The 12,378-nt window shown below is 38.8% G+C and overlaps 1 protein-coding gene across 4 annotated transcripts in view; it reads right to left on the bottom strand.

The window, feature by feature from the left end:
• usp24 (ubiquitin specific peptidase 24) overlaps positions 1-12,378 on the bottom strand; it is a 186,236-nt gene that overhangs the window by 65,187 nt on the left and 108,671 nt on the right. For all 4 annotated transcript variants that reach the window (XM_043699013.1, XM_043699012.1, XM_043699014.1 and 1 more), the window contains exons 37-41: positions 11,994-12,154; positions 11,561-11,622; positions 7,349-7,540; positions 2,649-2,766; positions 2,228-2,372 (exon numbers count right to left, since the gene is read on the bottom strand). In XM_043699013.1, coding sequence (XP_043554948.1) covers positions 2,228-2,372; positions 2,649-2,766; positions 7,349-7,540; positions 11,561-11,622; positions 11,994-12,154 — 678 coding nt within the window. The remainder of the gene's footprint in view (positions 1-2,227; positions 2,373-2,648; positions 2,767-7,348; positions 7,541-11,560; positions 11,623-11,993; positions 12,155-12,378) is intronic.

Here is a 12,378-nt window from a genome sequence, read left to right on the forward strand (position 1 = left end):
TATAAGATAGAAAACGTTGGCTGAGTCACATGAGTACCTGCCAAGTACAAGGTGGGAGGTGTTCCCACGTGTAATGGTGGTATCTATGTCCACACTCTGACACGTCTTGCAGCGTCTACCGTGACAGGTTTGTATGGAGTTGTCCTGAGAGCCGGGCAGCTTGTTACGAACAACGATCTGTTTGAGGTTTGGCGGTTGTTTAAAGGCAAGTAGTGGAGTTGTGGGGAAGGTCTTGGTGAGGTGCTCATCCTCATTGATAATGTGTTGCAGGTCTCGAAGAACATGGCGTAATTTTTCAGCTCCTGGGAAATACTGAACAACGAAGGTTACCCTGTCAGTTGCAGCACGTGTCTGTCTCCTGAGGTGGTCACTACGGTTCCTTGCTGTGGCACGTCAGAACTGGCAGTCGATGAGTTGAGCATCGTACCCCGTTCTTGTGAGGGCATCCTTGAGTACTTCCAGGTGTCCGTCACATTCCTCCTCATCTGAGCAGATCCGGTGTATGCATAGGGCTTGTCCATAGGGAATGGCTGTTTTAATATGTTTTGGGTGGAAACTGGAAAAGTATAGCATTGTGACGTTGTCTGTGGGTTTGCGGTAGAATGTGGTGTTGAGGTGTCCATACTTGATGGAGACGTATGTGTCCAAGAATGAGACAGATAGTCGAGAGTAGTCCATGGTGAGTTTGATGGTGGGATGAAAAATGTTGATGTCACTGTGTAGTTTTATCAGTGACTCCTCGCCATGGGTCCAGAGGAAGAAAATGTCGTCAATGTACCTGGTGTACAATGTTGGTTGGAGATCCTGCATAGAGTAGTAGTCTTGGTCGAACCTGTGCATAAAAATGTTGGCATATTGGGGTGCAAATTTGGTCCCCATGGCTGTTCCGTGTGTCTGGATGAAGAACTGGTTGTCAAAGGTGAAGACGTTGTGGTCAAGGATAAAGCGGATGAGTTGTAGGATGGTGTTTGGAGATTGGCAGTTGTTGGTGTTGAGTACTGAGGCTGTTGCCGCGATGCTATCGTTGTGGGGGATGCTGGTGAAGAGTGCGGAAACATCAATTGTAACGAGGAATGTTCCCAGTTCAACTGGTCTGTGGGTGCTGAGTTTCTGTAAGAAATCCATAGTGTCGTGACAGAAGCTGGAGATCCCCTGTACAATAGGTTTCAAGATGCCTTCCACATAGCTGGAGAGATTCTTACATAGGGTCCCATTGCCCGACACGATGGGACGTCCCGGTGTGTTGGCTTTGCTCAAAAACTGCATGCATTCATGTGGAACTCTGAGCTCAAAAACTGCATGAATTTATGTAAAATGCCATTATCTCACTTTTTAGATTAGAATCAATCTAAACATCATGGCATAGACAGAGAACACAGGGGGCCAACACCTTCAACATATTGTCTAGCTATCACCATTGTTAACAGCTAACCCGAGAATACAACTTTTTAAAAAAAAGGTTTTGTGATTTACACATGAAAGAAATGAAACTATCACTGTATTCTAACAGATGAAAGGCTTAACAGTCAATCAATTTTTCAATGTATAATTTCAGTTACATCACACTGTAAATTTTTGCTATAAATTCTGTGTTAGGATTGAGCCCTCCACTATCACCTGATGAAGGTGTGTCGTTCCGAAAGCTAGTGTACTTCCAATTAAACCTGTTGGACTATAACCTGGTGTGGTGTGATTTTTAACTTAAAAATGTATGTTCATGTTCTCAGCTATGATACTTTATCTTAAATTTTCAAAAAAAAAACATTATTCCTTGTTTATGTAGTTTCCATCTCTATTGAGGAAATACTGCTTAATCAAGAAACCCATGACTGAGAAAGGTTTAATAGAAAGCTAAGGAAGGAAAAACAGGTGAATGAAATATACATTAGTGTTGCAATTTATTACTCATGCTGTAAAACCCTAGTGAAATACGAGATGGAGGTTTCATACTGGGAAGGAGAAAAGGCAGGTAATGGATGAGAACTACAGCAATAATGTATGGAAGCTTTCATTTTTGGTCAGTGCTGCAATGTGCTGTATTGCAGATTGTAAACTGCCTGCTCCATTCCTTATGCTTACCACATCCTGACTAGTTTTTGGTTTCCTTCAAAGAGAAAAGTACAACAATAAAAAAAAATTAATATGCTTTGAGGTGACCAATCAAACATGTGCTAATATTTCATACTATTAGGGAAGAAAAAGACAAGAGAGCAAGTATTTCACTGACCTCAAACTCCTTTGTGAGTGCAGGGTCAAATTGATGATGCATTGATAGAAGTTCATTGGAGATAAGCTGAAGGTTACTCAAAGAGCTGTCTGCTAACATAACCAGCACCTCGTAAGCAGCAAGTCGACTATTGACTGTACTGCACCTGGAAAATCAGAGGCAGAATGATGTTAACTTTTAGCATTCAAAATCTTCAGGTGAAATCTAGTCAAAAGACAGCAATGTGAGCTGAAGAAATACAACACAATCTTTGAACTTTAAGATGCACTGTAGACAGAAATTGAGGGTTGAGTGCTGAACAACTTCAATTTAAAAAAACTAGTCAAGATTTCACCTGAAGGTGGGACAACAGTTATGAAATCAGTCAGAGCAAACTACCCAGTTATTGTAAGCACTAATAGAAAGAACTGAGCTTACATACTTTGGATGAAAATCCTGTTGACTAACTGAGCAACTCCCAGCTGGACTGCTGCTGGTCAAGATGATTTTTGAAGCACGGAACAAGAAGTCTTCCATGAGCTGTTTGATTAATGATGGTCCTGCACACAAAACATCAGTTTAGAGAGATCAAAAGGCAGTATGGTGGCTCAGTGGTTAGCACTGCTGCCTCACAGCACCAGGGACCTGGGTTTGAGTCCTGCCTCGGGCGACTGTCCGTGTGGAGTTTGCACATTCTCCCAGTGTCTGTGTGGGTTTCCTCCAGGTGCTCTGATTTCCTCCCACAATCCAAAGTTGTGCAGGTCAGGTGAATTGACCATGCTAAATTGCCCATAGTGTTAGGTCCATTAATCAGGGGTAAATATAGGATAGGGGAATGGGTCTGAGTGGGTTACTCTTCGGAGGGTCGGTGTGGACTTGTTGGGCCGAAGGACCTGTTTCCATGCTGTAGGGAACTTAAAAAAGGTATTCCAAACTTGCCTCGTTGGCCCCAATGAAATAAAATTGTCTGATGAGGGTGAAATAAAAAGTTGGAGGAGTTGTAATCAAATGGGTCATGTCGCATTGGAAACTAGTGATTTGAACATTGAGAACAATGAACAACCAACAGATATTCTAGTCTTCCAACTGACTGATGCAAAATATTTGTTCTGAAAATTACACAGAGTACAGATCCATGAAAGGGCAGGGGCGATGGATAAAATGTAGCTTTTCTTGTTTCAGGAGGTATTTGTTGGTTCAGTGAGCATAGAATTACAAAAGAAAATGTAGCTTTTACTTCCCAGGATTTGATTAAGAATCAGATGGAATTAGACATTTCTTTAGATGAGTTCTGGTTATTCTTCGTACTGACATGGAAGTAGACATCAGAAACGGTACTTTTGATTAAGAGTTACTGGAGTGCAATGACTAAAATTGCACCTCGTTAAATTTGTATCCTGGTTTATACGGTAAAATAAATTCTTAGTTATTTTTTAACATGCCTCTTTAAGAAGCTGGACATAAAGTGATGATCCATTAAGAACCTCTCCCTTGCAGTGAGGGACCAAATTATTAACTACACAATTTCAAAAGGGAGACGATAGTTTCAAATGTTAACTCAAATTCTCTCTCCACAGGTGCAGCTTTTATTTCAGACCTCCAGAATCTGCAGTATTTTGCTTTTATAATACAAATCATACCAATTCAATATACCCCAAAACTTGATTAAAGTTCAAGATCAGAAAGGTTGTATGCGATTGCAAAAACAAAGCTAAACAATCACAAAAGTAGTTTTGTGGTTGATGGTAGCATGAAGTTGTATTATTTGGGTAACCATTTGTTTCTCAGTCAAAGATAGTATAAATGCATACAATTCACTTCTTTGGTGCTGTTAATATGACAGTATTACAACACAGGGAAAGCAAGCCAAACTAAATCAGCTTCAGTATCACTGGATTTGTATAGTCAATTTAAAATATTCAATGACCCTCAACAATCACTCAATAGTTCCTAACCAGATTTTTCAGGAACATCACTGTTAGCCTTTTTTTCCCCTCATTTTTGGTTTTGAACTATGAACTGAACTTTGCACAAACCTTGAACTGAAATTGAGTGTTGAACTTTGGTCTTTGAGCAGCACCTTACTTTTTTTTAAAAAGGAAAGAACAGTTTGTTTACGGGAACGGGTCTGGCAAGTCAATTGTAGGTGGATTATTATTAAAAGAATACTGCAGATATTTTGGCACTTCAACTGTATTATGTTCAAGGAGCGACAGCTGCTTGGATGTTAAAAGGGTCAATTAAAGAGAGGCTGGTGCTTGCCACTCAAAAGTAAAATGCTGAAGAACGAGAATACATAAATTGAACTGGTTAAGACTGGGTTTTGAGCAGAAGGTAGCTTGCCTGTGAAAGCTGATAGATGGAGCTTTAGTTGTTCTGTAGTTATCCTCCCGCTACTGAATTATTGAAAGATGAGAAAAGGACCTCAGTGGAAGTTATAAGTACAAGTCTCCAGTAGTTCATGGAAATTGTTTGCATTGACCAGTGTCTTTAGAATTCAAGCAAGTTGTACCGTCCCTGATGCTTGTGAACAGCTCATTACCCAAGGATTGCATGAAGGTTTATTAAATATCATTCAAAACTGCTTAAGTGAATTGGCAAATTACAACTTTGCTTTTTTAAAATTTATCTCCTAACTGTGTGAGAGTGTGGGGCTATTATCAAAGAAGATAGGGTTTAAATCATACGCATTAGATTACCTTGTTGTTTAACTCTGTGCTGCTAGATTTACAGTATTAATAATAAATTGTTGATTTATGTTTAAGCTATAAACAATATTGGTGTCAGTTATCTGTTATTCATGAAGTCTGGTCAGGAACAAACGAGCAATTTTGAAGTCACTGTATATTCGTAACTGTTACTTTGATAACTGTATGAATACCAGGCCTTCATGAAATCCTTGGAAGATGGGTTTCTTTACAGGAATGCAAGACTGCATATTTTGCGTGAATTCGGAAGTCACCATTCAATGCAAACAACGTCTGCAGACCTCTGGAAACTTGTAATTATTTCATACAACTGGGAAACTCTTCTCAAAACATTAAATAACTGGAGAATAAATAGAGAGATTAAAATCAAACAAAACCAAACCCAGTCTAGCAGCTTTCAAAGTAAAATTGCTTCCTGCCCAAATCCCAGTCAGAGTCAGTTTTTTCTCCTTTCTTTTCCAACACACTAATTGTTTGCTAGCTGGCACAGGTCCTCCTTTGATTGATCTAACCAGCTGCCAGTGCCTGAGCATAACAACACCTTGGTACCGAATTGTGTATTTAGAATTGTCTACAAGTAATTAACCTGCATCATCTTTCCAGGCCAATTTACAATAGCAAACATCAGTCTTTGGTTTTTTCCACATCTAAAAAAAAGAGCTGCTGTTCAAAGTTCAATTCTTGCCTGCAACTCAGTTCCAAAGCAAAATGAATAAAATAAAAGCAAAGTAGTGATGGTCTCAACAATAAAGAATGGAGGAAAATTGCAAAGGAAGTCAGACACACACAATGACAGTCAAGGTGAGGGTCTTGTTGCCTGATTCAAACGTATTTTCCTGGGAAGGCAACTGAGGGCCTCAGTTAATAAAAAGAGGACCAAGGGCTCAGTCCACAGCATTGCCACTACACAGATCAGGTGTTTAGAAAAGCAATTGGCAATTCTGGTACCAGAGACAGAATCATACAGAGATGTGGCAGGCATTATGGGGGAAGACTCCATCTGAGTTGTAGGCAATTGTATAGCCATGAAACTAATGCTTTTCTACTGTGACATTACTTATATAACTTGAATTTACCGTGGACAAAAAGACTTGTAAATTAATTGTACTGTTTATTTGGATATTGCTAAGTCTCAAAGGGATGGGAAGGCAAGATTTAAGCAATGTGACAGTTAGAAGGTGCAAAGTTTTTATTTGAGTTAAAATCACATTAATTATATCACCATCTCATGGCAAAGAACTACAGATTTTTTGTCATTTAAAAAAATGCAATAAAACATGAAAGAAGCTTCAGCTAATTGAGAAATCTCAAAGGTAATTGTGCAAGGTGGGACAGTGGCTCAGTGGTTAACACTGCTTCTACACAATGCCAGGGATCTGGGTTCAATTCCAGCCTTGGGCGACTGTGTGTAGAGTTTGCACATTCTCCATGTGTCAGCGTGGGTTTCCTCCGGGAATTCTGGTTGTCTCCCTGTGCAGATTAGGTGAATTGGTCATGCTAAATTGCCCATAGCATTCAGGGATGTGTAGGTTAGGTGCATTGGTCAGGGGTAAATGTAGAGTAATAAGGTAGCAGAATGGGTCTGGGTGGGTTAATCTTTGGAGAGTGGGTGTGGACTTGTTGGGCCAAATGGCCTGTTTCCACACTGTAGGGATTCTATGAAGATTAATTCACTCAAGGAACATTACAAATAGCTTTTTATTTTTGCCTATTTACATTAACTCCATTCATTTGCTGAGAATGTTTGCAATCCTTTACAAAGCATTCTGATCAAAATGGGTGCTTTCCTTAAAGACAATTCTCAGTTTATTTGCTTCTACAGTTCAAAATCATGCCACCTGATTCTAAGTACTGCAGATTCCATTCTGCAACCAAACACCAGGGATGACATGGGCCTGCCATCTGGTTAGCATCTTTATACAACTTCTGCTCTCTAGCTGACTGGGTTCAAATTATCTTGGTACACGAGCATGTACTTTAACCAATCATTTATTTCCAATTCCCACTCAATCGGCAATATCCATCACCAATGTTTTTGCCAATGTAAAATAAATATACTACAAGTGATAGTTTCCTCTAATTCTCTCTCAAGAAAAAACAAATTGAACCCATTACAGAGCTGGTCTCCATATTTTTGATGTCTAACATAGCTAGTATTTACTTGTGGAACAAAAGGTATGAAGTTTTACACCAACATCAATTTGATCAGTTATTTTAGGTTTCCTTATAAATTCTTCTTACACAAGATGATGTTAACGCATAAGGCAATGATCACCAAAAGTAGGTCCATTATTAACAATGCTGGGGAGTGACTTCCATAAAATGTACAGACAGAAATCACAATTCTGCTAGTTTAATTCCTGAGAATTATGTGATGATGGATTCAATAATCTGATGCACATATTTAGTAATTGTAACAATAAATTTAAATTACCAAGTAATTCCTTCTCTGGGCCGCTGAGTGACAGTAGTGTTTTGATAAGCCGCAGATGCCCTGCAAGCAGAACATTATCCGACTCACTAGTCTCTGATTCTGCAGTCCATGTGGGCTCAAAGTTGTCAAGCCAGTTAACCTCATCTTCTAACATGGCCGCAGGGCTAATTTGAAGTTGCTCCATCTCTGAAGCTAAAAGGAAGTAAGTGATTAATTTCAATATTAATGACTGCTGAAAATTAGAAAAACTCTGACATTAAATTGAGGTTGCATAGCACTATTATTTCCACGATACATGCTCTAAACTTAACACAATAAACATCCTCTCTCTCCAATCTATACAACACTCCTAAGTTTATTTTTTTTAAAAGGAGTTTTAGGAGTTAAAACTTTGTGCAAATTCAAATCACAAGCTGTATTCAATTCCAATGTAAACTGACAATCTCATCCAAGGAAGTCAAAAAAACTTTCAAAACAAACAGAAAATTGACAATATTTAGAGTTAAAATACTCCAGATAGTAAAGAAGCTGAAGCAATCCCTGGATCAAAACTTGTGTTAACCCTGACTAAACTAGGTCTAATGCTGTTTAAGAGACAGTTTTGGATTGGGGTAGACAAGGTCAGAAGTCACATTGACACCAGGTTCTCGTCCAACAGGTTTATTTGAAATGGTAAGCTTTCAGAGCATTGTCTCTTTGTCAGGTGAAGTGTCAATGCTCAGAAAGCTTTTGATTTCAAGTAAACCTATTGGGAGTATAACCTGATGTGTGACTTCTGATATTGTACAGACTGTGCATCCATTCCTCAGCATTATACCCCTTGTGTAGGCAGGACTGGATCAGATAGCAATAACTAATGCAAAGCTATACCTTTCTAACAATTCTAATGATCACTTTTACTTATGGTTTTACCTTATCTCAAATGAAAAAGCATTGCTTAATTTAATTCTGGCTGAAACTGGTATGAATTGACAAACAGAGTTGAGTGTGGGTGCTGGAAATGCACAGCAGGTCAGGCAACATTCGAACAGCAGAGGAACCGATATTTCTGGCATAAGCCCTTCATCAGGAAATAACAAACTATCACTTTACATATTTAGCTGAAATGTGTTTTGCTTGTTAAGTAACAAGGATAATGAAGTGCTAACGATAATGTTGTTTGAACTGGGAAACAAATATAAAATTTGTTGACACAAGGAGGCATCGGGACCAAATTTACAGGGAGAAATAGTTAGTGAATGAAACAATAGATCAAGAGGGGGGAAATCATAAGAACATAAGAAATAAGAGTAGGCCAGTCAAGCACTCAAGCCAGTCCCGTCGTTCAAGAAGATCATCATTGATCTGTCCCAGCTTCAATGCCTCTTTCATAGCAAGTCCTCATGGCTCTCAAATTTTCAGTTTTTGAAAAAACTACCTACTTCCTTTTTAAATACTCTCGGAGATCTAGAGTCCATAATTCTTTGGGATAGAGAATTCCAGACATTCACTACCTTCACAGAAGAAATTATCAAAGTAATTTCAGTTTTAAATGAATGCCCTCCTGTTCACAATCACCCTATTAGTGGAATCATCTCCTTAGAACCTGTAATAACTGGTTAGTCGTTCTCAATAAGTGAACCCCTTCATCCCAGGAATAAGGTTATTCCATCTCTTTCGAACTGACTCCAATATATCCCTTAATAAATTCAGGGATCAAAGCTGCACACAATGCTCCAATCCAGTATCAGTAATACTTTGTACAATTGTAACAAAATTTCCCCGTTTTCAAATTCCAACCTCTCACAATAAAAGTCAAAAACAGATTTGCTTTCTTACTTATTAATAATCTTCAGATAAAAAAAAGTTTCAATGGAAATCAGATATATCCTTATATAGCAAAATTGAGTGAAAATGCACGAGAGCAAAGGGACGACAAATTTGTACAAAGTTATGATAGATTGCAATTAAAGCACAATAATTGTGTAATTCTGGCATTCCATTACAGATTAGGTATTAAAGCCATGCAGAGTATATAGTGCAGATCCCAGACTATCAGGCAAGCAGCTTTGGTTAAGAAGAGAGATCTGAGATACTATTATTTCCACTGGAAAACAGAATACTATGATATCCCATTGAAGGATTTAACAATAAAGGCAATTTGGTAGGGAATTGGAGAAGGCCTATTTTCGCCAGGTGGTGGGTCAAAGACAAGGATCATTAACTTAGCATAGCAACAAAACGAGCAAGAAGAGGGGCTAGGATAAATTTTCCCATGTAAAACATTATTATCACACAATGATTTACCACAGGATGTTGTTCAGGCAAAACAAATTTACCTTCGGTTCTTGGTTTGCTTGCCAAGCTGGTGGGGGTTGCAGTCATGCAAAGATTGGAACACACAGCTCTTCCCTTGATCCAACCAAAGCTATGATCTGACACGTGGATGACACATTTGTCCTCATCAAATGCACAGTTAGAGGAAACACACACTCTCATCGACAACATATTCACTGGTATCAAATTCACCAGAGGCGAGGAGAATAACAATCAACTCCCATTCCTCGACGTCATGGTACAATGAGTGACCAGTGAATTCCTAACCAAAGTTTATAGGAAGGCAACCCAGATGGACCAAATTCTTAATTACAACATCAATCACCTCAACATCCACAAACAGAGCTGTGTCAGAACACTATTCAAATGAGCTACAACATACTGCAACACACCAGAACTATGCAAAAATGAGGAAGAACACCTACATGAGGTCTTCACAAACAACAGATACCCCAACAGCTTTGTCTGCCCGATGTCAATTGGACAGACAATGCCAAGAGGTCACTGCATGCCCTACTACATTGATCAACCTACCCTACGTCAAGAACATATCAGAAATGACAACCAGACGAGTATGACTACTAGGAATCATGGTAGCACATTAACCCACATCCACACCATGCCAACTAGTCAAGGCCGAAAGACTCCATACCCACAACGTGCAGGACCAACGTAATACACAAAATCCCATGTAGCGACGTCCATAAACATTACATCGCTCAGACCAGAAGAAAACTAACAATCCAGATACATAAACACCAACTGGCAGCAAAATGGCACGACCAATTCTGCCTCATCTTAATACACAGACAAGGAGAGCCATCAATTTGACTGGGACAACGTCACTGTCCTAGGACAAGCTAACTAGAGATGCGCACGGAAATTCCTAGAGGCTTGGTTTTCAACCCAAAAAGCCATCAACAAACATGTAGAAATAGACCTCAGACACAAGCCACTGTACAGTAAAACCGGAAATGATGCCACCAACATTAATAGACCAGATCATAGAAATATCAAGCTTCACTGAAGTCGCATGTTTAATGTTCCCTAACATGGTAACGAAATGTTTGCATGACAACCTATCATATTGGTGAGCAAATCAACAATAACCTTCACAACTCAAGGTAAAAATCTTCGCAAAAACCTTAAAATTCATCTTCTTTGAGAAACATAGGATTATCTGAATAACTGGAAGATACAGAGCTATACAGACAGTACAGTGTAGTGCAAGTTAATTGTGGATTGATTCAGAGAAGTACCGGCATGGCCTGAATGTAGCAAATGATTAAATGTTTGTATTAAAAATTCTGAAATTAAATTTCAATGATACATTTAATATTGGCTTAAAATTGATAGGTTAAATGCCACCAAAATAAAACAAATAAAAACAGAAAACTGAGAAACTCAGCAGTCCAGCAGCATCTGTGGGGATTGGATCTGAGTTAACATTGGGTCTGATGAACAAGCGCCATTTCAGACTCAAAACCTTAACTCTCTCTACAATCATGCTGCTCGACCCTCAGAGATTCTCTAACATTTTCTGTTTTATCTCAGCTTTCCAACATCTGTTTTTATTATAGTTATGATCTTGCACTACAGCATAGAATGTAATATTCCTGTCACATCTTATCTCTGGATTAGGTAATTGCCTTGTAATTACATTGCTAGTTTTGATTGTGCAGTGACCCTCAATGTACCTTCCAAGCTCTCAATGAGTAAAAGCAGTTATATAGTGTAACATTTCCTTGAACTGAATTTAACATGCAATTCAGTTCTTTAAAACTACCAAAAATTTGGGTTATGTTGGGAATTTACCAAATGCACAGTACAGGTAAACTGAAGAAAGAATGCATTGATTATTTACATTCAACCTATAAATCTATCCGTCATACTCACATGTTAAGTCATCCAACAGTTGGCACCTCAAGCCAAAATATTCAGTACACTGGGACAAAAGCCTTCAAAAACAAACAAGGATAATGATTTTCAAATGAAACACAGTTATTTTGAACAGAAATGTAAGTCTTATTTACGCTTCATTCCAAGCATTTTGTAGGTGGGGATTAATCATTTAACAGGAGTTCGTATCTCAGTGACTTTGTCATCTATTTAGATAGTTTCTCCATGAGGAATATCTGAGCAGCAGAGTTCAAGGAACTGACCAGGTTTGCATCTAATCATAATTCAACTGCAAACCCCAGATTATATTTACCCGAATGCCACAGGAGATCTTGAACAAGAAAAAGATACAAGCCTTCAGAAAGTTTATGGTCAGATGACACCTTTGTTTTGAAACTTTTAGTTTTGTTTTTACCTACTGAAAACCTACCTTTGGTTGACTCCACGCATGATACTGGTCGGGGACCACAATGGCAGTTGTGTTGTCAATATGACATGCAGAAGGAACTGATTAGGTTTCTGTATTTCTGGGTTTGTTGAGGTATCTGTTTGGCTCAGTGTGTATAACTGATCCCAGGCAACCCTTCTTATCTGTGAAGGTATGAAATAACAAACACCTTCAAGAAAACAAACAAGTACACAGAAGCAGGAGCCACAGCAGGTCATACAGCCTATCAAGCCAGTCCTGCTATTCAATAATATCACAGCTCAATTTCCACATTAACTCAGCTTTCCCACCCTATCCTCATACCTTGTTTCCCGAGTGACCAAAATCTATCAATCCAAGTCTCGAATGTATTAACTGAACCTCCCCA

The sequence above is a fragment of the Chiloscyllium plagiosum genome, chromosome 11, assembly GCF_004010195.1.
Source record: "Chiloscyllium plagiosum isolate BGI_BamShark_2017 chromosome 11, ASM401019v2, whole genome shotgun sequence".
Classification (NCBI taxonomy): Eukaryota; Metazoa; Chordata; class Chondrichthyes; order Orectolobiformes; family Hemiscylliidae; genus Chiloscyllium; species Chiloscyllium plagiosum.